General features: G+C 39.6%; 1 protein-coding gene across 1 annotated transcript; it reads left to right on the top strand.

Annotated features, from left to right (window-relative positions):
- Positions 1-403: 403 nt before the first annotated feature.
- LOC115730239 (B3 domain-containing protein LOC_Os12g40080-like) lies at positions 404-18,247 on the top strand. Its single transcript, XM_048279774.1, is given in 9 exon segments — positions 404-512; positions 1,089-1,218; positions 1,312-1,459; positions 14,123-14,546; positions 14,872-14,988; positions 14,991-15,034; positions 15,351-15,588; positions 17,217-17,377; positions 17,925-18,247. Coding segments are annotated over 9 exon segments (1,641 nt in total). The 3' UTR covers positions 18,195-18,247.
- Positions 18,248-20,231: the final 1,984 nt, after the last annotated feature.

A 20,231-nucleotide genomic window follows, 5' to 3' on the forward strand; every position in this document is an offset into this window, starting at 1 on the left:
CATTTGCGAGATTGAGAAATTATTTTACTAGGAATTGGAGGCTAAACATTGTATACGTTATTGGATGTAATTGGGGTGGGAAACACCGAAAGTGTTTGAGTTACTCGAGTTTGGTCTCGTAATTTCCGTATATCACTTGATCTATAGTGGAATTCGTTCTTTGCTCTTCCCGTAGATGTAGGTCTCTACGATTGAACCATATATATCCGGTGTCCGATTTATTTTCTTGTTCTGTCTATTTTATCATTCAATCACCCGTTCTGCGCAATAATTGGTATCAGAGCTATGCTTATCGAGTTGACGCAAATCGATGGCGATAGAATAAGTAAAAGTGAAAATCGACAAATTTGAGGGGAAGAACTTTAGTTTTCGGAAGATACAGATTGAAGACTATTTATACCGGATGAAGCCGCACTTGTCCCTGTTTGGGGAGAAACCGGAGACGAGGAAGCAAGCCGATTGGGAATTGTTGGATAAACGAGCGTTGGGTGTTATTCGACCGACGCTGGCTTGTAACGTTGCGTTTAATATCGTCAAAGAGAAGACCACTACGGGTTTGATGAAAGCCATGTCGGATATGTACGAGAAGCCCTCTATGATCAACAAAGTCTATTTGATGCGACGTTTATTTAATTTGAAGATGAGCGAAGGTGTGTCTGTTGCTAACCACATGAATGAATTAAATGTGATTGTTAGTCAATTGAGTTTAGTTGATATTGACTTTGAAGATGAGGTATGTGCTTTGATTCTATTATCCTCATTACCCGATAGTTGGAATACTACCGTTACTACTGTTAGTAATTCCTGCGGGTCAACAAGTTTGACGTTTGATGGTATTTGAGATTTGATTTTAAGTGAGGACAACTGTAGAAGAGAATCTGACGAATATGTATATACTGCTTTAGTATGTGAAAATAGAAGAAGAACTGATATTCGTGGTAGCAGAAGTAGTATGAACTCGAATAGACGTAGTCGGTCTAGGACTAGTGATGCTGTTTGTTGGAATTATGGCAAGAGATGGCATCTTAGAAGGAATTGTTTTAAGTTGAAAAATGAAACAGGCAAGGGAATTAGAGTTGAATCTGCAGATGATATTGCAGCTATAGCTGATAATTCTGATGGTGTCGATAGGGTCTTGTCCGTCAATGAGAATTCATCATTTGACGGATGGATTATGGATTCTGGTTATTCTTTTTATGCTACACCAAACAGGAACTGGTTTGCTACTTATTAGTGCACGGATAGCAATAAAGTACAATTGGGGAACAACGTTGAATACGATGTTGTGGGAGTTGGTGATGTTAAAATTAGGATGTATGATGGTATTGTGAGGATATTGAACGGAGTAAGACACGTTCCTGAATTGAAAAAGAACTTAATTTCCTTGGGTGCCCTAGATTTAGCTGGATGCAGATATTCTTCACAAGGTGGAGTTCTCAAGGTTGTTCAAGGTGCTCCGGTAATAATGAAAGCAATCAAGCATGGTGGCATGTATGAACTTCAATGTGAGACATTAATAGGTTTGGCGATCACTAACGCTTCGTTTGTCTCGCAGAAAACATCTTTTAGAAAAATATTTTCCTCATTGTCCTGCGTTTGGGGCATGAGAAATGAACGATCAAAGAAAAAAAAAATTCGGCCGATATAAAATGTGTTTTTAAATTAGGGAAAATTATTTCCTTTCCAAACATTGGACATTACCTTCTGTTTGATTTTTAGGTTTCAACCAAACACAAGAAAATATGGTTATTTTTCTACAAAATGATTTCCTGAAAAATATTTTTCAAAATTTTTGCATTCTTCGTGAAATAAACAGAGCCTATACGTAGTTTCTTTCCAAACATAGAATCGCCTCTATAATTGATAAGTACTAACTGTATAGTTGAAAAGATTCCGACTACCATCAATTGTTTTTTTTTCTAGAGAATGAATTAAGTAGCCCTTTTATTTATGTATTTTTTTTTTCAGGCTTTTCTTTATGTATTAGATAAGTCAATTTCCAGCAATCTCTTTAAGTCAAAACTAATCAGAGTTAACTTCTTCTTCTTCTTCTTATTCTTCTTTTTCCATTCCACAATTATGGACGACGATGATAACAAAGCAAGGGGAGTGTCGTACATGTAGGTAATTCCGCTCTCCGATCTCAACGGCATCGTCTTGAGATGCGGGGACTCGTCAAAGGCGCGAGCGGTGGAGTGAAGAGATGGATATTAAGATTGAAATTGAGATTGAGATTATATAGAGGTGTTGAAATTTTAATATCGAGAAATTCTACTAACCTCTATCGATGTTTCACAATATCAATGCAAGTCGATTTTCAAAGTAACGATGAATTGCCTTTCGTTTGTTTTATGGTTCTTGAGAGAGAGAGAGAGGGAAGGAGAGAAAAACGTACGTTCGTCTCTTTTGGTTTTCTAATCTAACGTTAGTTTTCTCATCTTCTATCTTCGTGCTCCTTCACATCTTACCTATAGGAAGATAAGAAGGCAACATTTTGAAAAAGCACATGTTCGTGGGGTCCTCTCAAATGCACCCTTTAATGGACGTATCAAATATATATCTTCATGGACGTATTATTACATCTCCCACTCGGACATGAAGGGCTTGATAATACTCTATTAAGAATATAAGGCAATTAACAACGTCTACTTTGGAATCAATTCATACTTGCAAATACGTCATGTGACCAATGAGTACATTGCACTTGGGAGCTCGATTACGCACCTGTTAGGAATACGTAACGGCTACAACCTCAAAAAAAAAAAAAAATGACGTCTCACAATAGCCCGGGCATATTTTTGTTACATCGGTCTAAGTATACCTAACCCTTAAAGGCTATACTTGACATTCTTTAATCCACCATGTATTTGCAATTATATCCGCACACACAATAAGCGATATAATTAGTCGACCCGTAAATACATGTGATAGTTGAAAAACAACAATACTCTTCCTTCACACTCATGTCTCTCTCCATTTCGAACAACTTGCTTTCCTAGACACATCCCATAAAACCATATTAATTTTCATATCTGCTGGTAACATGCTAAAGTAGCAACATTAATCCATTACTTTGAGCACATAATCAGAAGTAACATAGGGTACAAATTGAGGTAATCAATTCATGAATTACCTCAAGGACTCACACGATGAGTAAGTAGGGATAATTATACTCATCTTCTTTATTGGTCGAATAAAGCACATGTAGTATCAATTACATGCTATAGTGGATTTCTCTTTTCACAAGAGTATATGTCATTTATCAAATATATCCACTACACGGATCTTAGCCTAAACATAGTCACATGCTTTTCATGTACGTATGTGTAGCCCGAGTGCTATATCATCTCGCTCTCTATAGCGCTCAATTAAGCACTCGCATCCGGCTTCCATGAGGCATTCATGATTGTGGGAGTATCATGTTCGGTCTCATCATATATAAATCATAGACCTCATCTTAATTCCAATAAAGGCGACATAAATATATTATGTACTGAATTTGCTCTTCCAGCATCTTTCGTAGATACTGTCTCGTCTCAACTCGCTTATTACGGCGCTTGAGGTGATTGCTCGTGGGAGTGAGCCAATCATTGCATAGTGACATACTTTTCAACAATATATGTGTGCTTATGCTAGTCTTATAATGAGTTGTACTTGAGAATAAAACATCAATTCATTTAATAATAAGTACAGTACATATATAGTACATATACATAATATAACAATCCTCGACAATATTACATATTATATTCTACGCAACCCTAAAGACATCATATGCGTCAAGAACACGTCTTTAGGAACAGCCTTAGTGAATGGATCAGCAACCATCTTGTTCATAGAAATATATTGTAGGATTACTTCATTCTGTGCTATTACATCTCCGATGAAGTTATTCTTTATGTCAATATGCTTTGTCCTACCATGATACTTGGGATCTTTCACATAGGTAATGGCCGCTTGACTATCACAATAAACTGTCACTAATTTTTGAACATCGGTGATTATGACTAAATTTTCAAAGAAACGTTTTAGCCATACTGCTTCTTGTACCGTAGCAGAGCATGTGTAACGGCTTGAGCCCACCGTGCTTCCGTTGCGTCACTTTGCAAGATATTGTCCGCTTTGGACACACAGTCCTCACGGTTTTGTTCCTCCGAGCGTCGCCCATACAACGCTCGGAAAACGCGTCTTGCAAGTGTAAGGACACCTCAAGGCTTATAAAGCCTTCCCAAGACCTCCTCCTAGGCAATGTGGGACTAGGGAGGAGTTGTGAAAAACTCCCCTCTCAAAGGCACAGCGTCCCCGTTGTGCCCTCTAGCACCAGCAAGAGCCCGATGTGGCCCCACACGTTGTCGAAGGTCGGCTCGGATACCAACCGTAACGGCTTGGGCCCACCGCGCTTCTCTTGCGCCACTTTGCAAGATATTATCCGTTTTGGACACACGGTCCTCACGGTTTTGTTCCTCCGAGCGTCGCCCATACAACGCCTAGGAAACGCGTCTTGCAAGTCTAAGGGCACCCCAAGGCTTATAAAGCTTTCCCAAGACCTCATCCTAGGCAATGTAGGACTAGGGAGGAGTTGTGACAACATGCAATAAATTCAGCCCCCATTGTAGATAGAGCTGTGCATGTTTGTTTCTTGCTACTCCAAGAAATCGCACCTTTATTAAGCAAGAACGCATATCTAGATGTCAACTTGCGCTTATCAAAGTCTCCTCCCCAATTAGCATCGGAGTAACCAATTAAGTGTAAATCAACTCCTTGATAACAAAGTCGATAGTCCGTTGTGCCTTTCAAGTATCTTAGGATCCTCTTGATTGCTTTCCAGTGTTCTTGGCCAGGATTTGACTGGTAGCGACTCACTATCCCCACGGCATGATATATGTCGGGTCGAGTACACATCATAACATACATTAAACTCTCGATAGCACTAGAGTAACGAATAATTTCCATTTTTTTCTTTTCTCTTAGAGTCTAAGGATACATATCGGAACTCGGGCGTTCGCCTTGCATGATAGGGGTATCAATAGGATTACAATGCTACATATTAAATCGTTCAAGAATCTTTTTGATATAAGACTCTTGAGATAGAGCAAGAAGGTGTCATGAATGATCTCTTTTTATCTTAACTCCCAAAATATGATCAGCTTCTCCCATGTCCTTCATTTCAAAAGTGGAGGACAACCATTCTTTTATGATGATAACTAGACCCTTATCATTCCTAGCTAACGGAATATCATCCACATAGAGTGATAAAATCACAATTTTATTTTCAGATCATTTGACATACACACTGTGATCTTCTTCAATCATCATAAACCCAAAAGAAGTTATGGCTTGATGAAAACGAAGGTACCACTATCTAGATGATTGCTTAAGGCCATATATCGAACGATGAAGCTTGCAAACTTTTCGCTCTTGGCCTTTAGCTATAAAACCTATCAATTGCTTCATATAGATTTCTTCATCTAGTTCTCCATTGAGGAATGTTGTCTTCGGATCCATTTGATGTAATTCTAAGTCTAAATTTGTGACTATAGCTAGGATAAGGCATATGGAGGCAAACCTTACAACCGGTGAAAAAGTTTCCTCATAATCTATACCTTCTTATTGAGTATAGTTTTTCGCCACAAGGTGAGCCTTATACTTTTCAACGGATCCATCCACCCTACGTTTGATCTTGAAAATCCATTTATTTCCAATTGCTTTGCGTATGGGTGGTAGATCAACCAAGTCCCAAACATGGTTTGCTCTCATAGACTCCATTTCATCTTCCAAAGCATTTTTCCATTCTTCCTTGCTGGGAGATGACAAAGCCTCTTCAATTGTATTAGGGTCTGCATCGTATTGTGAAGCAACCATAAATGCTTCCCCTTCAATCTCAAAATGACGACAAGGAATGCTTGTACGATTACTTTTACGTAACTAAAGTCCTTGCGAGTTCGGTTCACTAGATGATGCAACACTCCTACTAGGTCTAGTATGTTGAGGTAAATCATTATTTTCTTCATCAACATTAGTGGGTGCGTTATTAGAATTTTCCATCTCATATAATCTTAAATTCTTATCGATTTCACCTCTACTAGGAAAATCGTTCTCTAAGAACGTGACATCTCGTAATTCCATTTCAATCACACTTCCATCAGCCTGTTCACCTATGAACACATACCCTTTGGAGTGCTCAGAGTATCTAATAAAGATACATTTCTTCCCTCTATGACTTAATTTTTCATATTTATGGGAAGAGTCATGAACATATCCTCCGCACCCCCAAGGTCGTAGCCTGGTTAAATCTAATTTTCTACTAGTCCATAATTCATAAAGAGTGGAAGTGACCAACTTAGAAGGTACACGATTAAGTATATATGCAGCGATTAATAATGCATCTCCCTAGAATGAGATCAGTAAATTTGTTTGTGCTATCATAGACCTAACCATTTCTAATAGGATTCTATTCCTTCTCTCAGCTACTCCATTTTGTTGTGGGGTATAAGGAATAGTCAATTGCCTTTTGATACCCTTTTCATTACAAAGAGCCTTGAATTACTCGGATAGATACTTACGCCCGTGATCGGTTCTTAATGTTTTTATTGTTTTGTCTAAATGGTTCTCTACTAAACTCATATATCGTCTAAAGCAATCTAATGCTTCTGACTTATGGGAGATCAGAAAAACATAATCGAGGCATGTGAAGTCATCCTATAAATGTGATGAAATATGAGGCTCCATGTCTCGCCCTCACATTTAATGGACCACAAATATCGGAATATACTAATTACAATGGAAATTCAGCCTTAGTTCCTTTACCAAATAATTTTCTAGTTGTTTTTCTTGCTAGACAGCGTTCACATGTGGGTAAATCGATCTTAGCGAGTGACCCTAAAAGGCCTTCTCTAACTAATCTTTTCATTCTATCTAACCCAATGTGACCTAGTCTAGCATGCCAAACATTTGCATCAATATTTACATTTTGAGAAGATGCAATTAAAGAAAAACAATCATTTACATTAACATTGTACATATTATTGTCAATGTCTAAAATCATAAAACCATTCAGTACATAACCGGAACCATAATAAGTCGTTCCAAACTCAATGTCAACACAATCACCATGAAAATTTAAAACATAGCCTAAGCCTAGAAGAACAACTACAAAGACCAAATTTCGCCGAATATTAGGAGCATAGAGGACATCATGTAGGAACAGAGTTCAACCACCATGTAAATTTAATTTACATGGGCCAACACCTTTCGCTTTAATTTTGGAGTTATTTTCAACATATATCCATCTTTTTTCTGGCGGTATCCGACGATACTTCACAAATGCTACTCGGTCTCTAATTACATGGTTTGTGGCTCCTGAGTCTATAGTCCACATAGAATGTGATTCAGCATGCATTACGGTGCTATAAAGAAAAGCATTACTTAAAGTAATGGAGTAATCTATTACCTTTTTTGGCTCAGTGCATTCACGAGTGAAATGACCCATTTTGCCACAATTGTAACAGATCATTTTGACCTTGTCCTTCTTTCCACGACGCTTCTTGCCTCAAGGGTTTTGGCTCTTTTGGATGTTTGATCGGTCTCCTTCCCTTTGTTGTTGAACTTATAGTTCCTTTTACGCTTAAAGCTTGAAGTTTTACGCGAACTGGTTTCAACAACATAAGCATGCGTAGAAGATTTAGCAGCTTCTAGGCGCTCATCTTCTAACTCCAAATGACGCGCTATATCATCAAAAGTTGTGATATTCTCATTATGCATCATGTTGATTTTCATATGCTTCCAACTTTCGGGAAGAGACCTAATAACGGCCTGAACTTGTTGCTCATCAATTAGGATATGACCTGCTGTCTTGAGCTCTCGTATCATGTTTGACATCTCCCGAAGGTGTTGCTTCATATTTTGATTTTGACGCTTTCGAAAGGTGTCAAACTTGATAGTGAGCCTCCTTAATTTAGTAGCAGACGTGCCTCCAAACTTTTCTTTCAAAGCAGTCCAAATATCTTGAGCATTCTCAAGTCCTTCAAACTCACACATGAGATCATCCCGCATACGGCTCAGCAATGTGATGCGAGCAATGCTATTTTTCTTTTTCCAAGCTTGATAAGCTTCTAGATCTCTTCCGTGTTGAGCAGAATTTCCTTGCTTAGGTTGAACCATGGTGTGGTTGAGGGTTTCCAAAACCTTTTGTTCTTCAAGGATGTATTGAACCTTTCGGTGCCAAATATCATAATCGTCACCGTTCAGTTTTTCACCCTTATTGATGTCGACCGGGTTTTAGATGCAGAAGCCATAGTCAATGACAATTCTATATTGACTGAATAAGCACAGAATTAATACTAGCACATCTTTCACATTAACAAATATAATTAATTTTGAAGCAAAGAGCAACTTAAATAAATGATAATTGGACAAAAGACACCGAAACGAAAGTTTACCACGTTCCCAATTAACTTCTGTGTTATAATTGTCTCACTATCATGCATTTAGTTCAATTCGCACAAAATTCAAGCTCTAGGTGAGAATTCCATTGAATTCTATCAACCTACGAACTTCCACTAGAAAAAATAATCAAGACACATGATCCATTGATCATTTATCTCTTAATCATATAGGCATAGCATGATACATGCAATTCATGCATCGATCATAATCAAACGCAGAATGTAAGATAACATAATCTCCTACCATTGTTCAAGTTTTCTTCGAACTGAAATTACAAGCATTTTTAGACATGCTATATGCGAATCATGAGTGGTCATTTACATGAAAGCAATATTCTGTATTTTCAAAAAATATATATGTAGGGAAATATAGCTAAAAAAATGCAATAATATCCCAAATTATACCCGTATTTTTATATGTATTTTTAATTTAATGCAAAACAGGAAATTTACGTGCTTAAAAAATATATCGCAAAATTGTCACCAAGTTGCAAAACAGGAATATTCTTGCGTGAGGGAGGGCAGAACCAAAAACTATGCAATCTGGGGAAAAAAAAAATATTCTGCTACAGCAGCTCGCACGTGCCCACACTGCTGACCCTGCACAGAATCTTTGGCGCATGGCTTGCACGCTCCTGCAGTTGGAGTGGTGCGTGCAACGCACGCTCCTCATGCACGCGCTGCTCCATTCTTCTTTTGCGCCTACTGACGCAACTATTCCCTTTCCCTTTTTTTTTTTATCCGGCGCGACAATTTTCTTTCTATACGCATCCAGCGTGTACGACGTTCCCCATAGGATGTTCACCAATCGTTTTTCTCGTCTCAACGAGATCTATCTCACCGTGCGATAAAAAAAATAATTTTCGTGAACAAAATTTCGAAGAAAATCGACAAACAATACGGTGATTTATCGCGCTAGAATCGTTTGTAAATATTCATGCAATAATCTTAAAACTACCGGTCAAAACTCAACACCTTGAGTCTCTGCAACATTAAGCACTGAGGGATGGTTCCCATGAAATTGTTGTTGAAAGGTCAAGTACAGACTGCACTTGGCAAACTGATCCTGGCCTAGATAGCACCGATACTAATACGCGACATGGGACACGACACGACTAGACACTCCAACACGTAATTTTTCAAAAATAAGAAATTTCGATATGTTAGGGACACGTTATATATTAAATATATATTTAAAATTAATATTTTGTAATTGATTTATTCAAATATATAAATAAAAAAAGAACTTAAATGAATTTACATTAAAATTGGGATAAATTGTAATCTCGTTAACCAAGATAGAGTCCTCTTGGCCAAAAAAATATCAAAAATCAAGAAAAAATCGGGGGAAAAAAAATCAAAATGGAGTAAATCGATATTTTTGTGTACTGCAGCTTGGCTATTGCCTCTTGCGTTCCAGCTCATGTGATGGGACACGTCCTTTTTCTGTTTGCACATCCACGTATCTTATCGTCTCCTTCGCTTTCTCTCTCCATTTTCTCCATCATCTCTCTCCCTCCCTCCATCCAGGCCGAGACTTCTTCCTAAGCAGAGGACGGGTTCGATCGAGATTTGGATCTGGCCCCGCTCCTCCGTCAGCCTTCTCGCAATGCCTACCTCGCCTCCTTTGAGTGCCACCTCTACCGAAGACCTAAATGGAGGCAGGTCCCTTCCAGACACCTATCTCCTTCCCTTTCAGCTTCCACCGCAGCCTCAACGGCGGTGGCTGCTTCTATTTCTCGCCGATTCACTTTTCTGGTTGTCTCTTGATCCTCGAAGTCGACTCCCCCTCTTCCGCCGATCTCTGCCATCCAGTTCCGTTCTTTGCCTGCTCTCCTTCCTCAACGACGCGCGTGTCGCCGGCGAGTCGCCTGTGTTGACCAGGTGTCGGATGTCCGACACGTGTCCGATACCGACGCGACGGCCTTCTAGGCGTGTCGGTGCTACCTAGATCCTGGCACAGGGCCATGGAAATGATTCTTTGGGAGAGAGAAGAAAATTGTGGAACCCAGGTGTCTGCCAATATCATTTTCAAGAACTGAACTTAAATTGTTACTCGAGAAATCCAGATAGACACTTCTCCGTGGCAGAGCTGACATTTTCCCCTGGAGCTCGTTTCTGTGGAGGTTAATAACAGAGAGACTTAAAGGGAGATTAGGAAAAGGTTCTCCCCGTTTATTGAAGAAATCGAAGGAAAGATTGACATAAGAAAGATATTCGATCTCCCATATCCATTTCAGTATCTCTCCTTGAATTTGATTGTCAAAGATGGGCCAATTTCGGTATGTTTTCCAAGAATTCAGGGACCGAACTCAGCTGACAGGAAGACGGGTTTATAGTGTAAAGAGTAGTGGAACCGAACGAAGCAGAAGTGGATGCAGTAGCATCAATTAAACAATTGTGGGAAATATCGAGATAAGTGAGGTTCTTGAACGGCTGAAACACATCAATGTGCAATGAGCCACTGAAATTGTTAGGAGAAAGTGAGAGTTAGTTAAAGTCCTTGAAGTTCAAAAATAAACGCTGGTATGGGTTCCTTTAAGTTGTTGCTGCTCAAATCGAGCGCGTTTAGTTGACAGCAAGTGACATTTAGAGAATCACTCAGCTCACCAGAAAACTGATTGTTGGAAATTTCTATCGCCTTAATTGAAGCAAGTGTAAAGAGAGACAAGGGAATGGTTCCGTCTAATGAGTTGTACCGCAAATCTACTTTTACAAGGCTCGAAGCTCTCCCAGTTAGAGCATTGCGGGATAGCATAATCTGTGTCGGATGCTTGGACATACTAAATGAAGAAACCGAACCCATAAGATTGCTCAAAGACATGTCGAAATGGAGGTCGGGATCGATCCACTCAAACCGCAATTAACAATTCTAAACTAGACGAACTTATGAGATTTTTCTGAGGACCACAGTATCGAGAGAACTATCCTGTGGAAAATTGGGCAAAGGACCCTGAAGAAGTTGGTTGCAGCAAAGGTCAAGGGTCTGAAGTGTCTGCATTTGAAAGATTTTAAAAGGAAACTCTCCATGCAACCCACAATAAATCAGACGAAGAGTAGTTAGATTGGGGAATCTAGGGAAGAACTCGGGAACTGTGGTTGACAGGTTGTTGCCATTGAGTTGAATGAATGACAAATTATGAATAGACATGCTCAGCACCTGAAGTTTTTGCACCGAAGAGGACAATGCGTTGCACCATTCAAAGTAAAATTTTTTGTAGATTAGTGGCGACTCCAAAGTAAAATTTATTGAGGTGTCTAATCGACATATCGTAAAGAGATTAGTGACGAACTCCAAAGTAAAATTTTTTACATGTTAAAGCATAAACCATAAGTTGCGATTTGTTATGGACTTGATTGAGTCCAAACTAGGTTAATTGAATAATTAGCTCGGTGATGTGAGTAGGTAGACTCCCATAAGAACCGGTAACTTACATTTTCCGACCATCACCGGCCGCTGGTGGTGGCGGGCACCACCAAGTCCTTCACCTCTCCTCGCGTCTTTCTCGGTCTCCTCACTCTTGATTGAGAATAGGGTAGAGCTACAGGAGTTGATTCCATAAAGAAATAAAGGATCCAATTGCACAAACAAAATAAGTGTAGATACCCCAGACGAAGCGGGAGAGAACTAGAGGTAGAGGTTCCCGATAAGAGCAGCCTCAACACTCCTGCTGCGAGCTGTACGTGTTGGCGTTGGCTTCTATAGGGCGTCATCGTCGTTGCCCCTTCCCAGCGTTCAAACCAAAACATGGCGAACATCACCGTTAGCAATCCCCGGACAAGAAGACAAGCGAACCCAAAAAAAAAAAAAAAAAAAGGAACTACGTAGGCTCCAAAGAATGTCATATCCGAAAAAAAATTATTTAGTGTTTTGGGTGTCGCTCGGCATTCAAAGTGCCGAGCAATGGGAGCCCGACACTTTGCCGAGCAACCATACATCTTTATGTTGTTTGCCGAGCAACCATACATCTTTATGTTGTTGTTCTAGTTGCTCGGCACTTTGAGTGCCGAGCAACAAACCTTTTTTTTTGTAATTTTTTTATTATTTTATTATACTCATTTTTTAATTTCTTTTTCTTGTTTTCTTTTAATCATTTTTTATTATTCAATTTCTTTATTTAATCTTTTTCTTAATTTCTTTTTCTCGTCGCTCCGTGGCCCGGTCGCCTCGTTCGCTTGTGCACCATGATGACGCACCTCGACTCCGCGGCCCCGTCACCTCGCTCATTTTTAATTTCTTTTAAAAAATGATTAAAATAAAAAAAATTGAATAATAAAAAAATGATTAAAAGAAAACAATAAAAATAAAAATGAACGAGCGAATGAATGAACAAACGAGCAAACGAACGAGCGAGGCGACTGGGGCTGCGAGCAATGAGAAAAAGAAATTAAAAAATGATTAAAAGAAAACAAATTGGATGATAAAAAAATGATTAAAAGAGAACAAGAAAAAAGAAAAACGAGCGAGTGAATGAACGAACTAATGAATGAGCGAGGCGACGGGACTGTGGAGTCGAGGCATGTCATCGAGTGAACAAATGAGCAAGGCGACAGGGCCGTGAAGCGATGAGAAAAAGAAATTTAAAAAATGATTAAAAGAAAACAAATTGAATAATAAAAAAATGATTAAGAGAAAACAAGAAAAAGAAGAACGAGCGAGCGAACGAACAAACAAGCGAGCGAGACGACGGGGCCGTGGAGTCGAGGCACATCATCATGGTGCGCGAGCGAGCGAACGCACGAACGAAGCGACGGGGCCGCAGAGCGACGAGAAAAAGAAATTAAAAAATGATTAAATGAAAACAAATTGAATAATAACAAAATATTAAAAGAAAACAAAAAAAAGAAATTAAAAAATGATTAAATAAAATAATAAAAAAATTTAAAAAAAATGTTGCTCGGCACTTAAGGTTCAGGCAGACCCCTAGGGGGAAATTTTCCGATCTTTTATGACAAGGTTGCTCAAGAACGCGAGGGCAAATCGCACAAACCACCACCACCTCCTCCTCCTCCTCCTCCTTCAGTGACCCCCCGTGACACTACCGTACATGGCTTGCGGTCGGCGTCGGCGGACAGAAGATGGAAGTGCCGGGCTAGATATCGCGACTGGACCACGTCTTGAGAGTCATCACTTCTTCAAGATCATTTCTCTGACACCCTTCAATCTGGGAAGCTCGTAAGTTCAACATTTTCGCAGTCTGTTTCTTATGATTCAGCTCCAGTGTCTCGACAGTTTCTGTCTTGGTTTAGAACTGTCGCCCTCGTGCTGTGTACAAACAATCTGGAGATCTTTCTATGCGTTTGGCTTTGTATCAACATTTTGATTCTTGCGAAAAGAAAGAAAGAACCACAACCCCGAAGAAAAAAGTGTTCAATTTTGAATTATTCTAGATAAAAATCAGCGCTTTAACTTGGAATTGAGGATTGGTTGGCTAAGGATACTGTGGAGTGGAGAAAGGTGTTGGGTCTCCAGCTTGTCTCTCGTCAAATGAAGCAACTATAACTGGAAGTCACCCTTACTTGCCCGGTGACACCCTGCTTGTGTTCAAACCGATCTTTCGTCGCCCTGTTGCAGAATCTAAAATTTGCCCAGTGCTCTTCCTTTTTTCCCTGCACTTTTGATTTTGATGAATTTGAGTCCTGGACCTATAAGCTATAACTTGAGTTTTCCTTAATAGGGAATTCCGAAAAAATTCTTAGGAAGATATGGAAAGGATCTCTCAAGCTTGGTGCTACTCAAGGTTCCGGGCAGCTTGACTTGGAGAATTGGAGTAGAAAAGCGAAACAATGGCATTGTTTGGTTATGGAAAGGGTGGCGAGAATTTATGCAGCATTACTCCATTGGTCATGGTCACCTCGTAGTTTTCAAATATGAAGGGAACTCCACTTTTCACGTGATGATATTCGATAAGAGTGCTTCGGAGATCGATTATTCGTCGAGTGGCACATCGAACCTCGGGAGTGGATTTATCTCGCCAAAGAGAGAGTATGTGGTAGAACTTGAAGTTTCGGTGGATTGCGCTCCTCGTCAAAAAATGAGGGTCGAACCTCATTCACCATGTTCTCAGTCGAGTCCATGCTGCTCATCACAAGATCTCGAAGGTGTGTCTTGTCATTTTGTGAGTCTTGTTTCTTCTTACAGAGCTCTCTCCTCTGCTAGTTCTCTTTTTAGTACTTGAGAACTTTTTGATAAGCTTGTTTATGTTGACTGATAACATTATGATTTCCGTCATGCTTATAGTGGTTAAGTAGTTACAGCTTCTATGGTGAAGAGAAGTGAATTTTTCATTTGGTCAACTTATCTAAATCTGATTTCCATGACGGCAGTTTCTTCTATTCTGCGTTAAATATGTTCATGGTAAGTAAATCAACTAGTGAAAATTTCAAATTGGCGTAATCTAAGTATTTCATTGTTTTTTAAGAATAGACAGGGTCGGAGAGTCTAGAAGCAGAGCTAGCCATTCTAAGCCAGTTTTTGGTGGTTCTACAAGTTCGTGGCCTCTCTCTAGTTTTGAATTGGCTAGCAAATTTGACTCAGAGTATCCTTTTTCAAGGTGGTGATCCGGCCATCTCACATTAAACATGATATAGTGGTAAGATCGAGGGTTTAATTCATTACTATTTTGGCTTTTTTCTTAAGCTGATTGGATTTCTGCAGGAAACTACATAGCGTTTTCCTTGGATCTATTCGTTCCCATTTGTTTCAAAAGGCATAGATCCTCTACCCCTCATACTAATTCTAAGAGCAGAGACTTTGACGTTCTGTCTTTTGTCCTGTTAAGACTATTGATGAGAGTTACTAAAATTACCATATCTATCTGCATTTTGCTTGCTTGCTTGAATAAGGGAATGCTTCCTCAGTCTTTCTTTTTAAAGCATGGGTTGTTCAAACATGTGTCTGGGCAGAATGTTCCTCGTAATTTCATCATGCAGCGCATTCGAAAAATCAAGAAAATCGCGACTCTCAGGCATTCAGACAGAACATGGCCGGTGAAGCTTAGTAGCTATCCTAGTGGGGCGATGTTCTCTTCTGGTTGGATGGCATTTGTGAGAGGAACTCGCTTGCATGTAGGAAATGTCTGCGTGTTCGAGCTAACTGATAGAGATGATATTGTGTTCAGAATCTACATTTTCAGCAGCGCAGGTAGAAACTTGATTTAGATTGTTTGAAGTGAAACTTGTTCTGTTAAAATATATCTCGAGTTTGAGCTCAAAGTGAAATTGTGAATTTTCCAAATCGAATATTTTACGGACGTTCGAAATCAAGCAAAATATATTATGCGTGTTTTGGATATCTTTTGGCAAGAGGATAAGATTTTGAAAGATTAGTTATATTCTTTCTTGGATATACTCGGATGTGCATAAATTTGCGAAGTCTATCTTGGATCGTTATCAATTAGGCCGTTTGTTGAAGTTTAATTACTTAGCAGAATACAAGAAAAAGGAAAGCTTGGGCTAGAGAAAGAATAAAATATTCTTTCCTAGTTCCTGTGGAGGTGACGATCAAAAATTTGAAAAGTGCCATGTGGACTTGAAGATGTTGAAGTTTGTTTGTTAAAACAAAAGCTGCCTTTTCAATCCCACATAGGATAGAAAGAAGGGTGCAAGTCTCTTTATTAGTTAGAAGGCTACAATAGTCTTTCGGAATAAAGAAATGGGCAAGTGTGCTAGACCCCACTATACCCGCGTTTGTATAGCAAACTTTCGATTTTGATGAATGTGGTCCGAATGGCGGTTGTTACTTACGAACGGTTGTGTTCGAATGATTGTTATCACTCACGAACAGTCATGTCCGAATGGTAATGTTTCGGACATGAATAAGTGCGATGTTTCGGACATGAATAGGTGCGTTCGTACATGGGCTGTTTGGACACCAAGAGGTGTGTTCCATTAGCATTATATAAAGGACAATTTTGTTCAATTTCAGGAGACAACTTTTATTCTTTCGTTTTCCTTCAAAAGAGAGACAGCTGATCTTCATTGTTTCGTATAGAGTTTTTGGAGATTCTTGGAATTGCTATCCAAGTAATCTCATCGCGACTTTGTTGTATCTTGAAGGGAATTTACCAGAAACTTATAGCAACTTTGTGGGACAAATTGATCCTAAAAGAGAGTGATTACACGCCTCAAAGTCCGACCACATTGTTACTACATTCCATTACTTTTCCAACAGAAGATACTATTTCGGTCAAGCTTGGGTTTCCTATATATATGCTTCTGGAACTTGGCCGTGGGTGTGCTTAAAAAAGGACGCCATTGTTGAGATATTCAAGTCTTGAAGAAGCGCCGCTTATGTGAGTGCTTGTGCGTAGGTCTTCGCATCGTTCATCCGACGAGTAAAGTTTATTCCGTGGAATTACATCAAGTATTCAAGTGTCAAAGCCGATTAAATCTTGTGAGTCTAAGATTTGTTTTAATTCCTTTGCGAGATTGAGAGATTATTTCGTTAGGAATTTGGGGCTAAACACTGTGTGTGTTCTTGAATGTAATTGGGGCTAAGAAACACCGAGAGTGTTTGAGTGACTCGAGTGTGGTTCTGTAATCTCCGTGTATTGCTCGTTCTATAATGGAATTCGTTGTTGCTCTCCCCGTGGACGTAGGTCTCTACGATCGAACCACGTACATCTGGTGTTCGATTTATTTTTTTATTCTGTCTATTTTATTGTTCGATCGCTTGTTCCGCGCAACATGTTCTATGCTAAAGATCTTCATAGTCAATTAAAGAACTATTCACACCAATAATGTCTCTTAAAGTTCTCGTTTTAACTCCAGGCAGGAACAAATGGTCTAAATGCAGAGTGAACCATTCTGAGCCGGTATTTTGTGATCCTACTCCTCCAAGGCCTCTCACTACTCCTGAATTAGCCAGTGAATTTGATTCGGAGCATCCTTTCTTCAAACTGGTGATACACCAGGGTCATTTTAAGAGAGCGGTACAATCTTGAGCCTAATCCATCACTGTCATATCTGAAGTTCGATTACGATCTCTATCTAATCTTGCCTCGGTTTTGTGCTGATTTGGTTTGTATTGGGAACCATATAACATGCTATTTTCTTTGGAGTGATCGTGGGGCATCCCAGTGGTGGAGTGACGCGGATTCAGGAAAAACAGAAGTAAAGGCTGTAAATAGGAGGTCGGGACTGTCCATTCACTTGGATATCCTCAACAAGTTGCTCCATCACTTTCCGCGTGAAAGGATGGACGGTCACTTGAATCGAGTACTAACCTAAAGTGGCAATATATGGCAGTAATTCGTTCAAAATGCTTTGCATCGCGGGTTAAGACCGATGGCTTTCATGAGCCTCTTAAGACTAAAAGCAGGTCTGATTATGCCTATTCTTAATCCTAAATGGGTAAAGCTCCCGAAACTCACAAAAATGGCCTTATGTGTGTGTGTTTTTTTTAACCAAGAGTGCATGCATACGTTATTGTCCTTCTTTCAGCATACATTGATCGTTCAAATGTTGACTCATGTGCAGCATGTTCCCCGTCGATTCGCCGAGCAACATTTTGAAGAATTCGAGGGGACGGCAACTCTTAGGTATTCAGATAGATCGTGGGTGGTGAAGCTCTTAATATTTACGCACCAAACCCGAGTGTACTTTTCTGCTGGTTGGGCTGCATTTGCCAGAGAAACTCATTTGCGTGTAGGAAATGCCTGCGTGTTTGAGCTCATTGATAGGGATGTTGTTGTGTTCAGAGTTTCCATCTTCGAAAATGGTGGTGAGGACCAGATTCACATTGATTGAGGTGATCATGAAATGTGTTACTCTAGGAAGTTCCCAGCATTGATATGAGTTCAGGATTCGTAACCATGTCTTCTTTATTCAGCAGTGGCGAATCAATCGAAGGAAGACTCTTGTCTGATCATGTTTTGTTGTTTTGTGGTGCTAGTTTCGATTCTGTACCGAAGACTCTTTCCCCGACATCCGCGTTCCATTTATTTCATGAAAAATGGATGATTTGTAAATTATTTTCTTAAAATTGATCACTTGGCATAATTAGTCAATAAAAAATGATTTCATTTAACGACAACAGTTTTTGTCTAAATATTTTAACGGATAATGAAAATGCTTTTTGTTTATTCATTTTTATAAGCGATATAAGTAATTATTTTACTATGTTTGTTGAGCCATATTCAAATCTACATGAATGTACCGATTCAGGAATTGAGAAATCAGTGCCGAGAAATTAAGAACTGATTTTTGAGTATTAACACTCTTAAATGCTAAAAAAGCAAGAATTCATTTGAAGAAAATATTTTTCTGAAAATAATCGCATGTATCACTTAAACTAATTAGTCGATAAGAAATATTTTCATTATCGATAACAATTTGGTGCTCTAATTTTTTATTTTTGTGACGGGGACTATCTCGCGGGCTCGCACGGCCATGATCGCTAGAATTTCGAGCTACGAAGCTCACGGCTGCTATTGTCACGTCCCGATCCTCGAGCACGCGGCGTCCCTGCCGTCTCGTCCCTCGGGTTATAAAGGATAGCGTCCCGGGCACGCTACCAACCCTTGAATTTTATTACGCATGCGGAAACGTATACTCTCCCAATTTATAAGTATAACAAGGGTAGCAAAGTAAGAACATTCATAACAGTCAAATAACGAAATACATTCATCGATACAATATCAAAAGTGGGTGATAACTAACCCTTGAGAGCTACTGTCCTATACAACCCCATAACTCGGGGCAGCTTTCTAAGACCAACAAAAGGGCAATAGGGTTCACTTCTCAACTACCCCATAAAGAGGCTATATGGCTACAACCCTCGGCATCAACTCCAAAAGATCCTAAACTCCATCACTTCGGACCTGAAAAATGTTAACCACGACGGGGTGAGATACTTCTCGGTGAGTCGACGCCTAAGCTCGGCTAGGACGTTGACTCGTTTCGAACGTCTTATCAACATATCACATAGTACAGAGCAGATATTTCAACCACATGCAACTTACCCGCCAGGATGCCACACGTATAAAACAAAACAGACACGATATGACAGTTGCAATAAATAATGCAGAAGTGACACGACAGTCGCGTTAAACAATCTAAACAATCCATGACGTGACGATCATAGCGGTGACTCCACCGACGGTATATTATATCAATCCACACACAAAACACCACTCATTGTCCAATTATTGATGGTTAAGGCCATTCACCCAGGCACACTAGTCGGTTGGTGCTCTTTCCGGCAGTACCGGGCATCGTCCCTTACTTCCGGCTACAGCATCTAATAGTCCGTGTAATTCCGATCGTCACGGAACGGATCTATCAGGAATCCCTATAAGGGCTTTGGTCCTTCACTAGCTGCGACCGGCATCCGATCGGTCAGAGTACAATGACCGTCGTGCATCCGATTCAATCAAAGAACAGTGATTGTCGAGGATATCCAGCCAATCAGAAGACAATGATTGGCGGACCAACCATCAAATAGCCACACCAGCATGTCGAATACCACTCAACTCTCATTTTCACATTTAGCCATTTACCCGTATGAGCAAGCTCATAGACTCGGCCACAGGCCATTTCATGCCAAACATGCGACTTGAACCCACATATGATCACATAGATACACATATTATCTACCAAACTTTGCATATATAAACAGAATGTTCATCCCTTAATAGTCGACAAATCAATTGGCAATCGGTCAAAGCATTTAATCAAATTATCGATATAGACGATCGATCAAGCACAATCAATCAAATCAATAACACATATTCGATCCAATTAATCCCAATTTATACGTCAACTTAACAAGATTCAATCTAATCT

This window comes from Rhodamnia argentea, chromosome 5, assembly GCF_020921035.1.
Source record: "Rhodamnia argentea isolate NSW1041297 chromosome 5, ASM2092103v1, whole genome shotgun sequence".
Lineage (NCBI taxonomy): Eukaryota > Viridiplantae > Streptophyta > Magnoliopsida > Myrtales > Myrtaceae > Rhodamnia > Rhodamnia argentea.